This window comes from Colletotrichum higginsianum, chromosome 5, assembly GCF_001672515.1.
Source record: "Colletotrichum higginsianum IMI 349063 chromosome 5, whole genome shotgun sequence".
Taxonomy (NCBI): domain Eukaryota; kingdom Fungi; phylum Ascomycota; class Sordariomycetes; order Glomerellales; family Glomerellaceae; genus Colletotrichum; species Colletotrichum higginsianum.
This window is the reverse complement of record NC_030958.1, coordinates 1,427,203-1,446,348: the sequence shown is the minus strand read 5'-3', so window position 1 is coordinate 1,446,348 and position 19,146 is coordinate 1,427,203. Positions and strand designations below refer to the sequence as shown.

The 19,146-nt window shown below is 55.5% G+C and overlaps 4 protein-coding genes across 4 annotated transcripts; 2 read left to right on the top strand and 2 right to left on the bottom strand.

The window, feature by feature from the left end:
• Window positions 1–7,143: 7,143 nt before the first annotated feature.
• CH63R_07376 (ATP-dependent RNA helicase SUB2) lies at window positions 7,144–9,108 on the bottom strand (the record flags this gene model as incomplete). The annotated part of the gene is made up of 4 exons (XM_018302351.1): window positions 7,144–7,192; window positions 7,247–7,865; window positions 7,916–8,326; window positions 8,886–9,108. 4 exons carry the CDS (start codon window positions 9,106–9,108, stop codon window positions 7,144–7,146), a joined length of 1,302 nt encoding a protein of 433 aa, XP_018157129.1.
• A 745-nt stretch (window positions 9,109–9,853) lies between these two features.
• On the top strand, window positions 9,854–10,381 carry CH63R_07375 (RNAse P Rpr2/Rpp21/SNM1 subunit domain-containing protein; the record flags this gene model as incomplete). Its single annotated transcript, XM_018302350.1, has 1 exon — window positions 9,854–10,381. One exon carries the CDS (start codon window positions 9,854–9,856, stop codon window positions 10,379–10,381), a length of 528 nt encoding a protein of 175 aa, XP_018157128.1.
• Window positions 10,382–10,959: 578 nt separating this feature from the next.
• CH63R_07374 (Glutamate decarboxylase) lies at window positions 10,960–12,864 on the bottom strand (the record flags this gene model as incomplete). The annotated part of the gene is made up of 4 exons (XM_018302349.1): window positions 10,960–11,815; window positions 11,875–12,477; window positions 12,541–12,779; window positions 12,847–12,864. The coding sequence occupies 4 exons, from the start codon at window positions 12,862–12,864 to the stop codon at window positions 10,960–10,962; spliced, it is 1,716 nt and encodes a 571-aa protein (XP_018157127.1).
• A 2,686-nt stretch (window positions 12,865–15,550) lies between these two features.
• Window positions 15,551–18,269, top strand: CH63R_07373 (OPT family small oligopeptide transporter; the record flags this gene model as incomplete). Its single annotated transcript, XM_018302348.1, has 4 exons — window positions 15,551–15,802; window positions 15,917–16,210; window positions 16,366–17,263; window positions 17,317–18,269. 4 exons carry the CDS (start codon window positions 15,551–15,553, stop codon window positions 18,267–18,269), a joined length of 2,397 nt encoding a protein of 798 aa, XP_018157126.1.
• Window positions 18,270–19,146: the final 877 nt, after the last annotated feature.

Here is a 19,146-nt window from a genome sequence, read left to right as displayed (position 1 = left end):
GTTGCCATGTCACACCTCTCCGACGCAGCCTTCCCCGCTCCGCCCCGCGGCAGTACATGATTGGGTGCCGTCTTTCGTGCAGCAGGCCAACGGTTTCCAGATTGTCATTCGATAGCGGGCAGTGATAATCAAGGCGAGATCCAACAATGATCATGATCTTGGATGGAGAGGAGGGGTGGCGCCAGCTAGCTGCCATTGGCCATCTTCTCACCGGTGCCCTTCCGAAGTCTTTGCGCCCGAGGACCTTAATCCGAGGATCAGGTTGACGACAGCGGAGTCGTTCGAACACTGATGAGGGTGTGTTACCGTGGAAGATCCTCGTCAAGCGGAGAGTCTCGGTGCCTGGCAAAGAATTATCCAGCTCATGGCCAGTGGATTCTTCAACGTCCTTTACCCTCTAACGTGCGATCGCCTGCGACCAATGAACGTCGCTGCGTAGCTGACTGGAGGCCGCGATGACTCAACTCTGGTAGCCAGGAGATTTATCTCCGGCACCGGCGGGTGCTTCATTAACCACGCGTGGGATTGGGGATTTGGAGTATCCAGGAGGCCGAAGAGGAAATTCTAAATCTGATAGTCGGTGGTATCCGGGCCGCGTTTCTTCTCCCGGTCATACCATCATCGAGGCCGGCTTCTGAGGAGAACCATGACCTACAAGAGAATAGAGACTTTGCGAATGTGCGGAAAGCTGCAAGAAGCGGCGACCGTGATTTGCCGCGCGGCTGCTTTACACGACTCGCACAAACGGACCACGAAAGAAACTCGGAACCAGCAACGATTGTAGGTATTCTCTCATTGCCGCGCTCGTCAAGGATAGGATTCGCTTCGATATTTTACGGCAGATTATAGAAATTACTAGTGCAAGTTGAACCTGCTCCAATAGTTCGGCCATAAGTGCGACACACCAAAGGCGTCGCCGAGACAAACCATGGGTGCCTACTGGAAGCATCGGCAGGCCCAGACCAACCAAAGGCCTCGAGCGGTCTAAAGAGGTATACTTCGAGAAGATGGTGGGCTTTTCTAGCTCGAACGGGACTCCGTAGCAAGTACGGATACGGTAACATGAATGACGGTCCTCGCCGCCGCGCGGGGACCACATTGGGTTTCAGCACCGCCCGAGAGCACAACCGAGCGGAACGTAGGCGGCACACGCACGCCAAAGGTTGGACCAATCTCGCCTTCTTCAGCAATGACTATCTATGGGTGATGCGACTCCGACAACCCCTCCAATATCCTTTTGCCAAACGAGCGAGCCCCCCTTCCGAGAGACATTTACGCCGCCACCCGGATTACCCCGTGTCTCTGTGAATAAACAGACGTGGCTTGATATCGACTAAGGACAACAATGAAAATGTTCGGCCATGATGGAGAGACTGTCTGGTGATTATCCATCAGTGTGAAACCATGGAAAAAATTGCCTGTCAAATCAAACGACTTTCATTCGTCGAAGCTCCCGTTAACCGCAACCATGACCGGATTGCGGGGTGGAGGGCGAGCTGGGCTCCTCGCCTGTCCTCTTTTTTGTAATCTTTGCCGAAAGAACGAATGTAGCGGATAAGGTTCAGCAGCCGTGACGTTGACCGAACTTGTTTGGTGGCGGGCGGGCGGGAAACCCCTCACTTTGCCTCCCTCTCGCAGGCAACCCGTTGAGCAAGGCGGCCTTCTCTGCGTTTGGCAGGAGGCAAATGCCCAAGGAACTCAAGGGTGTGTGGGAGGAGACCTGTCCGTCCTGCTCCAGTGCTCCTCCGGAAGTGTCGGTGATGGGAGTGGCCATAGCTTGACTGGCAGCGCAAACCATCGTGTACGGATTACCTGCTAGCGTCCTTGGCTCGGTTGGTTGACGTCGTCTACTTACAGGATTGAGTCGCTTGACTACACCATGTATGGGAAGACATTGGCCCTGGCGGCGAAGCTGTTGGACCGGGTTCTGTAGCTGAAATGTTTAGACGCGACGGCGACGCTGCGCATGATCTTTCAGCTCTTCAGGCGTTACTTACTTCCTCGTTGTCCGTCATTCTTCAGGCAGCGAGGCTCATGGTCAGAGGAGAAAAAACCAGGGGGGGAGGGGGTGCTTCGGAGGCCTTTCCGGACGACGAGTCCTCCAACTTCACTCAAGCCCCTTCACTATGCCACTGCCCGCTGGTATTCGGGCGGTGTCGATGAGACATGCAGGCAGCAAATCCTCCATTCTTCCTGGTGACCGCTCTCGCCCACTTTCCATGGCGCCGAGGGAACGCCAAAGCCCCGCGAGACCCTCTTCAAATTTGAACCCTGGTCCAGGCAGCAGCATGGATTGGATGGCATCCTCGGCTGGCCCACCAGCGACCCCAGCATCGCCAGCATCACAACTTCCACAAGGCAAATCACCAAGGGAACAAGAGGGGCCGGCCTATTGGTCTTTTGGTCCAACTGGTCATCACAAGTTCGCAAACAGGCTACCAGGCGGCTGCTAGCTAGCCAGTCCAGCCATCGCTCCCGCAGTGTGCAGTTCTTCACGCGTAGGCAGCTGAAGTATAGCCTTGCATGAGCTTACGCCGTGAATCTCATCTCAGATCAGATCTCGTTGGAAATCCTCCCCCCCCCCCAGCTTACACACTACGGAGACGCTTGTCATTAAATCCTAGACGTCGGGGAGGTGCAAGGGTATCAACTGTCTAGTTGCGCGAAGACGAAAGTCCCAACCCCGACGAATGTGGTCAGAGTGGACTAACATGGTGCCGCGAACATCGATCGGGTGTGTGTAAAGATACGCGTACGCGCTGTGTCTTCACGATAACACGCCCTTGGTTGGCCTGCCAGGTAGCAGCGCGCGCACGCGGCCTGGGTAGAGATGCGTGCGCTTGCGACAACGTGACCAACAAGACCGGTGTCGGCGGCGATAGTGATGGGGTCGTTGGCGCTGGCGTTTAGTGACCAGCTCAACCACGATTATCGGCGGCTTTATCTGACCATCACCGGAGAATGACTCTTACCGTCCCTCTATCGCTTTCGGGTGCGGGGAGGGAAGCCAAAAGGGTAAGCAACTCACGGGACTCTGGAACCATGCTACATGATACCCTTTGAACTCTCTGCCCCCTCCTTTCCTTCTCTTACTCAGGCGATTCCGAGCATGTGGAACGAGGGGAACAGGGTGTCGATCACAGTTAAGTCGATGAGCTGCAACGGTTCCCGCTTTGCGCAATCCAAATCCACTGACGAACAACCCGTGGGCCCCTATGTGGCATCCCCCGTGACAGCTTGCCCCTCAGAATGTCGGATCCCCCTTTTGTCCTGCACGACTCGTGCCAAAAATAAAAACAAACTCCCACGACGAGGGAAGTTTCCCAGGGTCTTGCTCCATTTGTTAGAGTATATTGGCACGACTCATAGCATGGGCCGTCTCCATGGGAAGGGCACCGCCGCAAGCGTCACAGTCGGTGTTCGCAGAGGCCGGCCAGCCGGCCGAGGAGTGGGAGGAGCGGGGGGTGGGTGCTGGGCGCAGTGCGCAGTGCGACACATGTTTTGTTCGTCAGCCTCTCTCCCTATCTCCCCTTTTAGAGGCGCGCGTCTGGGGTACCTATGTGTGTGGCTGTGTCGGGGCCACGGACGATTAGACAGGGTCATGTCTTGATGCTAAGTTATTCCGAATGATAGGAGACTCGAACGCAGTTGCAGGACGGAATGGGCTTTGGAAGAGAGTGGATTTCTCAGAGACTAGACCCGGCGTAGTTGGCGGCGAGATGCCAAGACGAGAGGCTGCCCGGCTCCTGGTGTGCGGTATCGTCAGAGTCCAGAGCCCGGCGGACTGGCGGGTTGGGCTGACTGGACGGCGCAGGCTTCTCCCAGCTTGGTGACGATTTTTTTTATTACCGAGGACGGGGAAAGACCCCCCCCCCCCCCCTTCTTCTTCTTGATTTCATTTCTTCTCTTTTTTCCCCCATTTCCGTTCGTGATGCGTCACCGATGAGGCTGCTGAGTAATGTGACTTGCGGGCTGGGTGGCTGGCAGGTAGGCAGTAGGCAGCGGGGCGGAGCCATCACAAGGCTGCGATGGTCGAGCACCCGGAGGAGTGGGCCGATGGTTGCAGTGGGTGGTCACGGCTTTGACGCGAGTAGCTCCCGCTCGTTCCGGGGGTTGTAAGCCAGACCGAGTGAGCAGACCCTCCCGGTTGGAGACGAGGGTGGTTGGTGGTGATGACGAGGGAGACGTGAGCCAGGCACATTCAGGCTTCGTTTGATAGCGGCACACGGGGGTTGAGGATGAGTAGGATGTGAATCATCGTGATGGGTTACTTGTTAAGTCCTGGTGCCAGGAACAGCCTCTTGGTGAGAAGGCTGTAGGGTCTGGATCTTGGGGCTCGCTCGTGTCAGGCAAGGAGGTCCGGTACCGTGTGGGAGTAACCAAGGAAGCGAGTCTCTAAGTCCGAACTCGAGCTGATGCCAAGGACGGCCAGGTTCGCGAGACGGTGAAACAACACCCGCATGTTGATTCGCCTTTCTGTACTGGTCTTCTGAGGTGGTCCTATTTTAGTAAAAGTTCCGCGGTGTCTTTTTAGTCATATGGGCATGGTTTAGAATGGAAAACATAATCCCGAGACGAGAATCGTCCTGTTGTTGTCCCGATTCCCCAGGAACGGTTCCACAAGACGAGTACCATGGTTGAGCTCTCCGTCGGGCGCCCTCCCCTCGAGTGCGGAAGTTGGACCACGACTAAGAGCCGAGATTGGGTCATGTCAGAACTCGGGGACAACACATAAATCCGTACGAGAAGTCCACGTATCTGGGATGGAAGCCTTGCCGAGGGACCGACGGGGCGAGCAGGTGCGGCCAAGATATCGAGTGAAGAGGCCTTCATCGATGCATGTCCACGTGTGACTCAGTCGGCTGTGCAAGATGTCATCTTCCGGTGCCTGCTCTTGATTGGTTTTGGTACCATTGAGTGTGTTTGTCGTTAGCACCACGTCCATGATCGTGCCTGGTTGGAACTCGGCACATTGTCGGTTTTGAGGATCGAACATCTATATTTGTGTGCGTATGTGGTAAACGAAGACAGCTGGGCATCGTTGTATATTCAGTCTTGTGGCGCTCGACTGCGTGTACACACCAGCGAGAGACCAGCTCTCTCATCTGGACCGATCACAGACGCCCTTTTCCTCAATGTCTGTAGTTGCTTGGGATAGACTTGTCATACCAGGAAGACAGGACGTCGGTGCTGAGGGATGACAACGATGAATCAAACCTGGCAGATATCTTGGTGCTCACATTCCAGGCAGGGAGGTATGAACTTGATAATATGACAAGTCTTGCTTCTTTCCAATGATGGCAAATGCAGGGGGCGGGGGTGCATCTTTGACGATGGTCCCGGCTCTGATGCCTCTCCGGTTTATCAACAAGTCGAGTGCTGCCGACTCGCAGCCGTTGGGTAACTATTTAATCTTCATCGTGGGCTAGGTTGGCGGGACTGACTATGTTAGGCCTCATCAAGAATGACACTGCTCCTGGTAGCCACTCACCGTTGCATCAAGCCTAGGATCTCGTCACCAAGACATCGGAACCGGTAAGGGAGTTCTTCCACCGCTTCGCCGACTAATTAGACTCCGTCGGTTGATTTCGCGCGCCCAGGAGTCTATGGCCAAGAATTAGGAGACCCCTCGTAGTTGAACTTCTATGGCACCGGTATGAGGCAAAAATCCCCCTTGGAGAAGGGCCTCGACAGCTTGCAGAACGAGTGGTTTCCGTATGTACGGCCAGCTAAAAGCATGGGTATGGATAGGATATACTGTTCCAAGCCGTTTGGCAAGTGGGCAGCAAACGGGCTTTCGGCTTTCCATAATGGTACTCAACACGCCGCCTCCGGGATAGCTTCCACAGGCGAAGACAATCGAGTCACTTTATTTCTCACACCTTCACGAATTATCAGGTAGCGGAAAAAGACGTGCCTCTCACTGTCCACCAATTGCGGCAGGAAGCAGAACACATCGAGTAAGTATGCGACTTGCGGATCTTCACAACAGCAAGGCTTCCAGCGATAAAAGTGACCCAAAAAGATAGTGCGTTTCCAAGTCGTCCACAGACAGCAAAAGGAAGAGTATTCGAAGACGTCGTCAGGTTCAGAGAACGAACTATCAAATATGTTGGAGGGGGCCGAGGCGACTCGGCGTATACGTATTTGAAGGGACCTTAACTGACATCATTGACACGAAGGCGAGACAGAAAAGGATATGGCAAGGAGATGACGTGCGGGTTTGCTGAAAAGGAGGTTGCAACGCCGTCCCCGGCGAATCAACCAGACCCAGTACAGCGCGCGCGCGCGCTGAACCGGACGTTGCTCAGAGCAAAAAGCCACACCAGCACTCTGTTCAGTGCCAGCAGCGTCTCTCGGATGTAATACTAGAAGAGAGAAAGGGAGAGAGGGCGACAAGGTAAGATGAATCAATAAGCATAGATGAGAAGGGCACCACCACTGTTCCCTCCCGCAAGCAGTCTCATAGTCCACCACACCTTTAACAGTTCGTGGTGATAGAAAGCGCGATGAGGACAAGAAGAAGAACCCACGTATTCAGGCTGGTAAACCCACGGCTCACAATCACCGATGTCTAGGACTTGAAACGAGAAAAGGCTCTGCGGCGCTCTCCCTCCCTGCTGGCGGCTTTATGGAGATGGCGGTTCTGGTAGCCGTCCGCCGATTCCATAAAAACAAGAGGAAAGCCCGAAGACCAACATCAAGTGTAGCCGTCTTTGGTCGGATCAATCCCTCAACGGTGGATCGCTCGGTTCATGTCTGGCTTCGGCACTGGCCGTCGAAGAGAAACCACAGCGTTCCTTTGGTAACGGAGTGGTAGCCCTACCGCAAAAAGCATCACTAGAACGATCAAAACATCAATTTCGGCGGTAGCACGCCAAGCAAGCGAACCGGTAGGGTTGAGCGTGGTGATCCAGTCTTGATTTCCCTGTGACAAACTACTCTGTACAAACAACAAGAGGCCTCTTCCGAGGCTGATAGACTTTCTCTCATTTGCCCGGAGCAGTCCCCATTTCTCTTTTCCGGGCGACCGCATTCCTTGCGCGTCACCCACGTCCAAAATTTTGCAAATTCCCGAAACCAGAACCAGTGGAAGAAAAGACATCGGCAGAGAACGTTCTGCCGAACAGCCGCATGATCTGCTTAAGAGGCCATGTAGGTGCTGGCGTCGATACCCTCCTTGGGGAACTCACTGTCGCAAAATGTTAGCGATGGCCTGTCACAAAAGTGATGAAGGGCGACTTACGGAAGAGCAACCTCAAAGCGCTTCTCGATGGCCTTGAGAACCTCCTGGTCCTGGTCGGTGCTCACAAAGGAGATGGCAAGACCCTTGGTACCGAAACGGCCAGCACGACCGACTCTGTGCAGGTAAGAGTCGGCATCGGCGGGCAGGTCGTAGTTGATGGCCAAGTTGATGCGCTCAATGTCGATACCTCTGCCAAAGACGTCGGTGGCAACGCAGATGCGCTTGTTGAACTCCTTGAACTCCTTGTAACGGCGGATACGCTCCTCCTGGCTGACGCCGGAGTGGACTGCGATGGAGGGGAAGTTGCACTCTCTCAGCAACTTGTCCAGCTCGGTCGCGCGCAGCGTGCTCTTGACAAAGATGATGACTTGGTTGAACTGGAGGTCGTCCAGAAGCTCGTTGAGCTTGCGGTTCTTCTCGCGCTCCTCGAGCTTGATGTAGTATTGCTGCAGACCATGCAGGGTGAGCTTAGTGTCCTCGTCGACGTAGTGCTCAGTAGGGTTCTGCATGAACTTTCGGCAGATAGGCTTGATCTCGTCAGACAGAGTGGCCGAGAACATCATGACCTGCTTCTGGGTGGGGGTGGCGCGGAAGATCTCCTGGACGTCACGGCGCATGTCTGATCTCGTGTTAGGAGCGATTGCCAGCGGGTGTGAGGCCGCAACTCACCGATCTGGTCGAGCATCTTGTCGCACTCGTCAAGAACGAAGATGCGGACGCTGCCGAGGCGGAGAACCTTGTCGCGAACCAACGCGTTAAGTCGGCCAGGGGTGCCCACGATGATGTGAGGGCAGGTCTCCTTGTTCTTGATCGTCTCAACGTCCTTCTGAATGGGAGTGCCACCGTAGAACACGCCGGTCTTGATGTCGGGCATGTACTTGCTGAAGCGGTTGTACTCGTTGCGAATCTGGAAAGCGAGCTCACGAGTGTGGCACATAACCAACACAGAGACCTCGCCCTGGACAGGCTCGACTTGTTGGAGGGTCGTCAAGACAAAGACGGCCGTCTTTCCGAGACCAGACTTGGCCTGGCAGATAATATCTCCACCGAGGAGAGCCTGGGGAATGCAGGTTTGTTGGACTGTTGGATAGCGCCGATGTTAGATATTTGTTCCAAGAGCAGAAGAACGACGTAGAGGGCGTGCAAGGGGCCCGTCCATCTGCGCAAAGAAGCCATTTGTCGTCAAGATTTCCCCCCTCCACACGATAGACACGCCGACCGATCAAAAGTGACGATGGCAGGGGCAGAGCACGAGTCGCGAGCATGGGCGGCGCAACGCGCCCATTTGCAGCTCGCGACCGTGGCACAAGAGCAGCCGGACCGCTAGAAGGCGAAGCTCTCGTAGCGCGGGTCCGGCCTGAGAGTACTCGGAAACACCGCAGTGTTCGCGCGGCCGAGGGGCGCTATCACGCTTCCCCCCAGAGAACCGCGATGTAATCCTCCTGTCACTGGTGGATTTGCGAGCAGTGCCCGTACAAAAAAGCTTGTAGACGTCCGACTTGACTCCCGCTTTCTCGGTACTTCCACGATGGCGACGTTGATGGCTTTTTGTTTTTGCGTGGCTTGCGAGATGGACGGACGCTTGCTGATGGGGGAGGGGATGATGTATGGGTTAGGGTATTATAAACTCAGGACTGACCCTCCGAAGGATGCTCGAAACCGCAATCGCCAATAGCGCGGAGAAGCTCGGGCTTCAAGAGGAAGTCGCGGAAACCGGTCGAGTGGATGCCGACATAGCTGCCCTTCTTGTCGACATTGTTGCCAGCGGCGGCGTCAGCCTTCTTTCCGTTCGAGGCGGCGGCCGTCTCGTTGGTCTGAAGCTCCTCGTCGGAGTAGTCGATGAGATCCTCCTCAGCAGACATGTTGTTGATAGTTGGGGGTGTCGTTTCTTAGATGTCAAGGGAAAAGCCAATGGTGAGGCTGATGCGCAAGGGAAAACAGAGAACCCCAAGGCTGTCTGTCGGATGAGAAGCTTGGATGATCAGGAGAGGCTCGACAATCAGCGAGATAGCTGGTCGCGTATTGGGGAAAGGTCGAAGGACTATAGTTCAATCCTTGAGGGAAAAAAACGCGGTGTCGTTGTCCGAAAAAAGTGCACGTCAGGCGAGAACCTAAAGCGGATGGCAATTGAAGGTTGCAGGGTGGGAAGGCGGGATGGGAGGAGGCGCCGTGGGTTTGATGTGGAAGTGGAAGATCCAAGGACGACGTGGAACTGGAGGCGAAGGAAGGTAAGGCGGGCAACGCAAGGTCAAAAGCTTTCGCAGTGGTAGGCGGCTGAGTCCCCCCCAGACGACGTCATGTGACCTGGACCCGCTTATCAAAAACAGTGTTATTAGGAAATACACACCGTGAGTATTGTGCACGTTAACTTTCAGGTAATCTGCACCGGAGAAAACACTCGACACTGAGAAGCTGCAGCCTGGGCTTGTACACTACCCCGACCTACCTAGGTAGGTAATTGCCTTATCCACCACCCCTGCAGAGCTTTTTGTAAAGCGCAAAAAAAAAAAAAAAAAAAGGGACTGAGTCTCATTGCAACTGCAATACGGACTGGATTCAATGCCTCTCGCTCGATGAAACCTTTGACAAACCACAGGGAGGTCGAAAATGGCAAAGCCTAAAAGTGAGAGTCTGCCAAACCGGCACGCGTACACGCGCGTCTCCTACCTGCACCAGGCCGCCTCGTACCTGGCTACTGTGCAGTCGCGGCCTGGCACTGACTCAACCTCCAACTCATCGCAGGCTCACGATGCTCCTCGTGTCACCAGTCTCGGGAAGCACTCGACGATGAGAACAACCGATACAGTTGCCCGGCGTTTCGTTTCCGACATCCGGGCCGTCTCCCTCAAGGCCCAGATCCGCCCGAGCCCGTTGCTCAAGCAGATGATGTGCAAGTACTGTGACTCTCTGCTCGTGGAGGGGAAGACGTGCTCCACGAGGGTTGAGAACATGAGCAAGGGCGGCAAGAAGCCCTGGGCCGATGTCATGGTCACCAAGTGCCAGACTTGCGGCAACGTCAAGCGGTTCCCGGTCAGCGCGCCCAGGCAAAAGCGGCGGCCGTTTCGAGAGCCAAAGGTCGTGGGAGAGCAAGAAGCGACGCCTGCAGTTTCTGACATGTCGACTGGAAATGATTGAGGCAGTCGCATAGTGGTCTTTCACAACTACTGCTATCATTCGGGACACTTTACCGCCAACCGCCGGAGCGTGTTGCCATGAGACACAGAGCCAAACCTACCCAACATCCTCAGATCAGGTGCGTCTTTGCCGAATGGAAGCATAGCACATGGGCCCTAACATTACTAGATAGAGATCGTCTGGCAATATGCGGTTCGGGTTGGAAGCAACAGCTCGCTCGACGGACTGCAGGCGAAGCAGGCCGTGAAGGGTTTCCATCCTCCCGGGTAGCCGCTCAAACACCACGGCAAGGCCGTCGTCGATGCACATGAAAACATTCATGCAATGACTTTAGGAACCTATATGCCACATATTGGTAGACATAGGTGGTTTGAGAATCATGATCTCCGGGACGACAGTAGAATTGCCGCATGCAGAATGCACTCGGACAGCTCACGTAGCAATATGACCTCGTGCAATCACATGCTGAATTGGCTCTAAACTGGTTTAAAGTGAGATAATCTTGACATTTCTCGCTATTTCTGACATGAATCATACAATACAAGTCCGCACTCATCCGAAATCATGGGCACCAGATCTCAACACACGGCACGATGAATACCGTCCTTCATCGACTGGACCTCGTTTCCGGACTCCGTAACCGCGCCCTTCGCGCCGTCCTTCTTGTTCTTCGTCTCATCGTCCTTGACGTGCACCCGTCTGCGGCTGTGGTGCTTCTTCAACACCTGCAGATCAATCTCATCGTTTTCGATGAGCGCCTCGGTGACCTCGGCGATGTCCGTGAGCAGACGCTCGAGCAGGTCAAAGGTCATAGTTTCGCGGATGACGACCCGAAGGATCTCAATCTTCTCCTCGTTGGGCGGGAGCGGGTAGTTGGGGATGATCCAGCCGCGGGCGCGGAGCATGAGGGAGATGGTCTCCTGCTTAATGTGCGCGTACTTCTTCTTGAACTCGTCCGTCAGGCGGAAAGAGACGACAGGAAGGCCGGCTACGTAATCGGCAGAAGTCTCCCGTGGCGCCGCATCTTCGCCTCCGACAGTGCTGGTGGCCTGGCCGACGATCGACTTCACGGCGTCGCTGGCCGCCTTGTGGGGGGCACGACGGTGGATGTCGGACACGACGATGTACCATCCCGTGGCCTCTAGGCTCTGGGCAAGAAGGCGAGCGTTGGAGAGACAGTTTTCCATGATGGAGCGGTAACCGTCGAAGCCCAGGTGGATGAGGTTGTAGTACTGGACGATGACCTGAGCGCCAGGGCGAGAGAAATTCAGGGTAAAGGACTTTTCGGTGCCGCCGAGGTAGTGCAGCTCGAAGATGAGGTCCTCTGGCAGGAAGGACTGGTCGCGCCAGATGATCCAGCCCAGGCCGGCGTAGACGAGGCCATACTTGTGCCCGGAGACGTTGATCGACTTGACACGAGGGAGCTCGAAGTTCCTGTAGACGTCAGTATGATGAGAGAGAGAAACCATCGGGCCAGTCGGGCATGGACTTACCACTTGGACCCGCCGACACCTGCGTGGGTGAAAGGGGCAATGAAACCACCAGACGCAGCGTCGACGTGGATGGGGATATCGATGCCGGTCTCGTCCTGGTACTTGTCAAGGATCTGGGAAATCTCCTCGACGGGCTCATAGTGGCCCGTGTACGTGCTGCCAAGGATGACGAAGACGCCGATGGTGTTTTCGTCCACGTTCTCCCTCACAAGGGCCGGATCCAGGCGGTAGTGGCTCTTCTTGCTGACCGGCAGGATGCGGGCCTCGACGTCAAAGTAGCGCGCGAATTTCTCGAGCGCAACCTGGGCGTTGGAGCCCATGAGGATGTTGGGTTTTGAGGCGTCCTTGCCCTGCTCCTTGCGCTTGATCTGCCATCTCCGCTTCATGGCGAGGCCGCCGAGGTGGATGGCCTCTGACGAGCCGGTGGTCGCAGAACCAATGGCTTTCTCGCCAGGCTGGACGCCCCAGAGGTGCGAGATGATGCTAATGCAGCGCTGGTGCATGTCCATCATGGCGGGGTACTCGTCTGCATCAGACAGATTTTTGGACAGGTTCTCCTGCATGAGCTGGGTGGCATTAGGCTCCATCCAAGTACCGACGAAACTTGAAGCCTGGTGTGTAAGTACAATGACGAATAACATCCGGGGGGATGTGGTCGATGCTCACCTCGCCAGGTTGAGGTTGGGCTTCCCGTCGAGATCCAGTTCATCCCTGATCATTTGGAAAACAGTATCTCCCGGGGCACCTTCATCGGGGATTTTGTACTTGGGGATGTTTGTTTGACTGGTGTAGCGACTATCATAGGGCTGGATGTGTGCAGAGGTAGCATGGCTGAGAATGTTGGCATGTCCGGCGGGCGTGATGTGGGTTGCCTGCAATCGTTGGACGATATCCTCAGGGTTGACCTGAGGTGAATTGCATGTGAGTACTAGGGTTTTGGTGTGTCTGGAATCTAGTAAACGAGATACGTACGTGACTTGCAAGAGGCATGGTGGAAGCTTGGTCTACAGAAACTATGTAGGTGGTGTGGGGAGCGGATTTCGTATCAGAGATGCCTGGTTCGGGAATGGGACAATTTTATGTTATGGATGTCAGGATTGCCAAGACCAGTGAGTCGCCAGTTGAGTGAGGTTTATATACGGCAGCACGTTATGAAAACAGCTGTAACATGTGGTGCGGCTGTTGAGCCGATGATGAGGAGTGAATGACGACATATGACAGACCGAGCGGAGCGCGAGGATTTCCCTAGGACACAATTGTTCGGAGACGGTCCCTCCAACCACTGTACAGGTGGATGAAATACACTTGCTTGCTTCAGCCTCAAAATGACGGGCACCGCGGGCCGAGAAATGGATCGCGATGGCGGATGATGCTTCGGGGCTTCTAGTGCGACGTCTTTCAGGGTGTCTGCCAAGGCCATACCGATTTGTAGTGAAGCTGTTTTGTGGGTTCATGGAGAAGGACACGGACAGAGGGACGACTGGACCCGATCGGGCGGCCGGAGCGATGCCGACTTTGCCGCCCAGAGCATCTGAGTGATGAGTCCCGAGGGCAATGGGCTGTGGCTTGGTGTCGATTACGAACTATGCCCGTCTGGAACACGAAGAAGCTGCGAGGAGATGCCGACGCTCAGACGGCGATCTGGTCTGGCTACACCTAGGCAGGTAAGCAAGCACAGAGCGGTTTATGTGACGGCATGGCACCGGATTCGGGACCAGCAACTGTAGCCCGGAGGAGAGCTCCAGGCCCTGACTCCTGTAACGGGGGGTGGGTCCCGATGCCGTCTTGGCGCTGCACTCGCGCAGTAGGCACACGCCGGCAGAGAGCGAGAAGTCTCCGTTGCCGACGATGATTAGGTTGATAGGGAACGAACGACTTTGCTTTATCCTGGGTGGTATCTTAACCCAGGGTCCCAGGGGGCCAGCACCTCGTCACACGCCGGACTTTCTGGATTATCCTGTGGCCGGGTGGGAGCCAGGAAACAGTCGAAGGAATCCAAGAACCACTAAAGGGCTTCTCTAGAGCCTTTCTCGGCCTTTGTCAAAGCTGGTGTCGGGGAGCATTACCCGTACAAATCTGCGGGAAACATGCCAGCCGGTCACCTTTTCGATTGTGAGCTCAACCAACTAACATGGCGCGCACCAGGACATGTAAAACTCCAGAGTATCGAAGCCGAGAAACAGAAACAGCGCCATCGGCAATAAGATTGGAATATTAGACTCGACGAGGACTGCCCCGGCAGCCATTCACACCAGTTTATTCACCTGCAAAAGATAAGCCGGGGCAATCCAGGGAGTCGCCTTCTTCCCGGCCGAAGAGAACGCATCGTGATTGGCGGATGAGACGCAATCCGACCAAAGTCCCAAAATGCAGTGACTCGCCAAGTCTCGCGCAATAGCGGCATTGGCATTGGTTCTGCTAGCTTTCAGCTCCGAGCCCCCAGGGCTTCCATCCCGGCCCGTTGCGAAAAACCAGCAGAGCTACGACAACTGACAGCTCACATCAGACGAAAAGCAGTCATGCCGTTTGCAGTCCATTCATCTCACCAACGCAATGATTACAACCTACCTGTCCCCTCGTCTGTTCTCGGCTTCAATCCAGGCCTTGGGCGATCAGCAAGCAATTCCCGGATCGGTGACAGGGGACAAAGGGTCAAGCATTAGGCGGTGCACCACCTAGACGTCGAGTTTGAACCAACAGCGACAAAGAGGTAGAGAGAGAGGGGGGGGAGTCGGCTTCACTGCCTCAGTCATTCCCAAGTGTGCTACTGCTAGCCTAGAGGTGTGGACCAGGTTGCCATTGTCCTCATGTCACCCCCCTCTCCCCGACGAACCATTCTTCTTTCTTCCCTCGCCCTCGCCTCCTCCACAGGACCACAGCCCCATCGGATGTCGCTACCCTGGTTTAGGAAGGTCGACAAACGGCCGCTGGGCCGCGGGCTGTCGCGTCGCTTCTATGCTTGTGTCGTGATAGCACGCTAGCGAGCCGAATTCTTCTGATCCCCTCGGGCCCCCTCTACCCATGGCCCAAATCACCCAGGGAAGCGCCCACCCACACGGTACACTGCGATATGGGGGCGTCGATACGGAGAGCGAGGGTCCAGCATCGCCTTATGCGTTGGATGTGCCTGTCTCTGTCTCTCTGTGGACTCTGCAAACTTCCGACTTAACTGATCCAGAGCCACCTCGAGCAGACGCAAATACCCGCCGCCATAGATTTTCCAGGGGCCACAATAGAGAAGAGAGATCGCCCAGAAGCCATCGTCCCCGTCACTCGTTGGTGATCCACGGGAAGTGGGATTTGGGTTTTATTATTTTTTATCATTATTTTTTGACTGGCCCGGCACTGGCTGGCCTACTCTACACCGGAACGAATGCACTACCTTGTCACCTTGTCTTGTTAGCCTGCAGGCCGCCGACCGGCACCACCCTCGCCGCCGCCATCTCCTTCGGTTGATTTGATTGAAAAAGCCCTTGGCGCCCGCCGTCCCCAGTCGTCGTCCCCCCCCGTTTGTGGCCTTGGGGCCTACTTTCGTCCTTTTTTCTTATCTTGTCGGTCGCTCTTCAGCCCATCCGCAATCGGCGCGCTCCAACCTCTCCCCTTTCAATCTACTCGGTCAACAGTAGAGCGAAGGTGAGAGAGAGAGGCATACACAAAGTCCTCGACAGCCCTCACCATGCCGTCCTTCTTTCGCAAACGTGGCGAGCCCGAGGAGATCACGCCCTACCCCGCCCTCGACGACGATGCCGAGGCCACGGGTATCGAGCCGCTCAAGGCTCTGGCTCGGTTCGAGAAGGCGCATAAGCTCGATCCCAACATGCCAATTGACGAGCTCAACGATGTCGATACCGCTCTCGCCACCGGTAACGCCGAGAAAGGCCTCGAAATCGAGCAGGCCCTTATGGAGGATAACTCGCCTTATCCAGAGGTATGTCGCGAAGCACTCCTCGTCCAAGCATGCTGGACACGCGGATGGGGGGGGGGGGGGGGGGGAACCGGAAACCGTCCAAGTCGCTGACATGAATGCGACGCCGCGACAAAGGTCCGCGCTGTAGTACGGAACTACGATGTCGATTTGCCCGCAAACACGATTCGTGCCTGGGTCATCGGCATGCTGCTTTGCACCGTTGGCTCCGGCGTCAACATGCTCTTCTCTCTGCGCAACCCCAGTGTCACCATCACCACCTACGTCGTCCAGCTCATCGCCTACCCCATCGGCCTGGGTTGGGATTTAGTCATGCCGGACAAGGAACAGAACGTCTTCGGCATTAAGTTCAACCTCAAGCCCGGTCGCTTCAACTACAAGGAGCACGTCATCATCGTTGCCATGTCCAACGTAAGTTTGAACAAGTGAGGTCCGGACGCGGTGGGGTATTCAGAGCCTGCCTAGATCGGAGCCTTCGCGGCAGCCAAGATATCGATGTCGCGGCGCCAAGGACGGCCCGGTGACCATGACTCTTTTCAACGATGGCGACTAACATGATGCTCTAGGCCGCGTACGGAGGTGGTGTCTTGTATGCGACCGACGTTCTACTTGCCCAGCAGCTCTTCTACAAGCAGCATTTTGGTTGGGCCTTCCAGTTGCTTTTCGGCATCACGACCTTGTGCACCGGGTACGGCCTGGCTGGGTTGGCACGGCGCTTCCTCGTCTGGCCCTCAGCCATGATCTGGCCCTCGAACCTGGTCAACTGCGCCCTGTTCTATACCCTCCACGACCACTCCGGCTCGGACCCGACGAAGACCAATGGCTGGAAGATTGGCCGCTACCGCTGGTTCCTTATCGTCGGCAGCGGCGCCTTCATCTGGTACTGGTTCCCCGGTTGGATCTTTCAGGGGCTGTCGTACTTTACGTGGATCTGCTGGGTCGCTCCTAAGAATGAGATTGTCAACAAGCTCTTCGGAGGTCTCTCAGGCTATGGACTCATGCCCATCTCATTCGACTGGACCGTCATCTCGGGCTATCTCACCTCCCCGCTGATCCCGCCTTTCCATGCCATCGCCAACGTGATTGCTGGCATCATCATCTTCTTTATCATCGTTTCTTCCGGCATCCACTTCTCTGGCACCTGGTATTCCGACTACTTCCCTGTGCAGAGCTCCGAGTCGTTCGACAATACCGGCGCCGTCTACAACGTCACTCGCATCCTCGATGCTAACCTGCAGTTCAACGAGACCGCTTACAACGATTACTCGCCGCTTTACCTGCCCACGCAGTTTGCTCTCGCCTACGCTCTGTCTTTTGCCGCCGTGGCCGCCGTCGTCGTCCACGTTGTTTTGTACCATGGCACGGAGATCTGGGGCCAGTTCAAGCTTGCCCGCCACCAGGAGGATGACGTGCATATGCGTTTGATGAAGAAGTACCGCGATGCCGAGGACTGGTGGTATCTTGGTAGGCCGCTCGCGCGAATACTTTCAACCTTTCTCTAACTAACATCGACATAGCGCTGTTCGTCGTCATGGTCGGCATTTCCTTCGGCGTTGTTGCCGGCTGGCCCACTGGCTTCCCTGCTTGGGCCTACGTCGTCTGCATCCTGATTCCGGTTGTCTGGCTCATCCCCATTGGCATCGTCCAGGCCATAACCAACATCCAACTCGGCCTCAACGTCCTGACCGAGTTTATCATTGGCTACATGGTACCCGGCCGGCCCCTTGCCATGATGATGTTCAAGAACTACGGCTACATTTGCATGTCGCAGGCGCTCTACTTCGCCCAGGATCTCAAGCTCGGTCACTACATGAAGGTGCCGCCGCGTACCATGTTTGCGTCCCAGCTTGTCGCCTCGCTCTGGTCGGCAGTCGTCCAGATCGCCGTCATGAACTGGGCTCTCGGCCACATTCCGGACGTCTGCCAGCCCGACCAACCGAACAGCTACACCTGCCCTGGCGGTCGCGTCTTCTTCACGGCATCCATCATCTGGGGTGCAATCGGTCCCGCCCGCATCTTTTCGGGCCAGGCCCTGTACTCATCCCTCCAATGGTTTTGGCTCGTTGGCGCCATCACTCCGGTCATCACCTGGTTCCTCGCCCGTAAGTGGCCCAAGAGCATCTGGCGCTATGTCAACACGCCGCTCCTCTACGGCGGCTCCGGCTGGTTGCCTCCTGCCAGTGTCTATATCTACCTTTGCTGGGCACTCGTTGGCACCATCTTCAATTTCTTCATCAAGCGCCGTTACACCGGCTGGTGGTTGCAGTACAACTACATCACTTCGGCAGCCCTCGATTGCGGACTTATCGTGGCCACGCTTATCATCTTCTTCACGCTGTACCTTACGTCGGCCAGGCCACCTCAGTGGTGGGGCAATGTCGACGTTTTCCAGACGATGGACTGGAAGGGCACAGCCATCAGAACGCAAGTGGCACCTGGCGACATCATTGGGCCCAACCGCTGGCCTTAAATGTCAACGACGAGAATGAGACGGAACAGAGAAGCGTATTAATGAAGTTCGAATTTGACAAAGGATATAGGAGTTGGTGGCTGCTTCAATGTGTACGTATTCTGGTCTCACGGCCCATTGGTAGGAGGAGTCTTTGGCATTGGGTGTTTGGCTCTGATGCGAGGGTTATCTTGACGGCTGGTGATACCTCGACGCGAATCTTGATACAAAGCTTAATCTCAACGATGAATTAACGACACTACACGAGCTGCCTGGGGTTAGTTATCTGCTGTCTGTCTCCGATCGGGATGTTTTCTAGTGGTCGATGCCGCCTATTGCCAGATGGCCGATGCTTACTTCCGCCGAGTCTCCCGGACGCTAATAGGTAGTTCCAGTATCGAATGGGAGCTTCCTCAAAGAAAGGTGCCTGCATAATGCCATCGGCAGTAGCTCCTAGGTTCTCCTGCCTTGTTTGCTTGATGGACACGTTCGCCACGTACCATTTACTCAAGGACATCCCATCGCTCGGCCTTCCTTCTACTGGTGTCGTTTCTCTCCCAACGTCGAAAACCTCAGCCTTACACCTCTTTGTGCTATTACTCGCTTTGAAATCCCGCATTCCTTGATTAAAAGTCATAAATCGCGCCACCTGCTCCATTCCATCCGCGATATACCTACTGGCCACGCCTGCTTTGCATTGACGGCCTTGTCTTGCAGAGAACGGCGTGCCGCCGCCCTTAAGTACCACAAGAAGGGGGACGAAAACAGACGAGAAGGAGAACGACACGACTGACAAAACCGAAAGACCCGACAGAAAAGAGGCGCAAAGAGAGCAGCCGCGTCGGCCGCCGAAACGAGAACATCGTGAAGAAAGTCCACACACAAAACAACCCAAAAA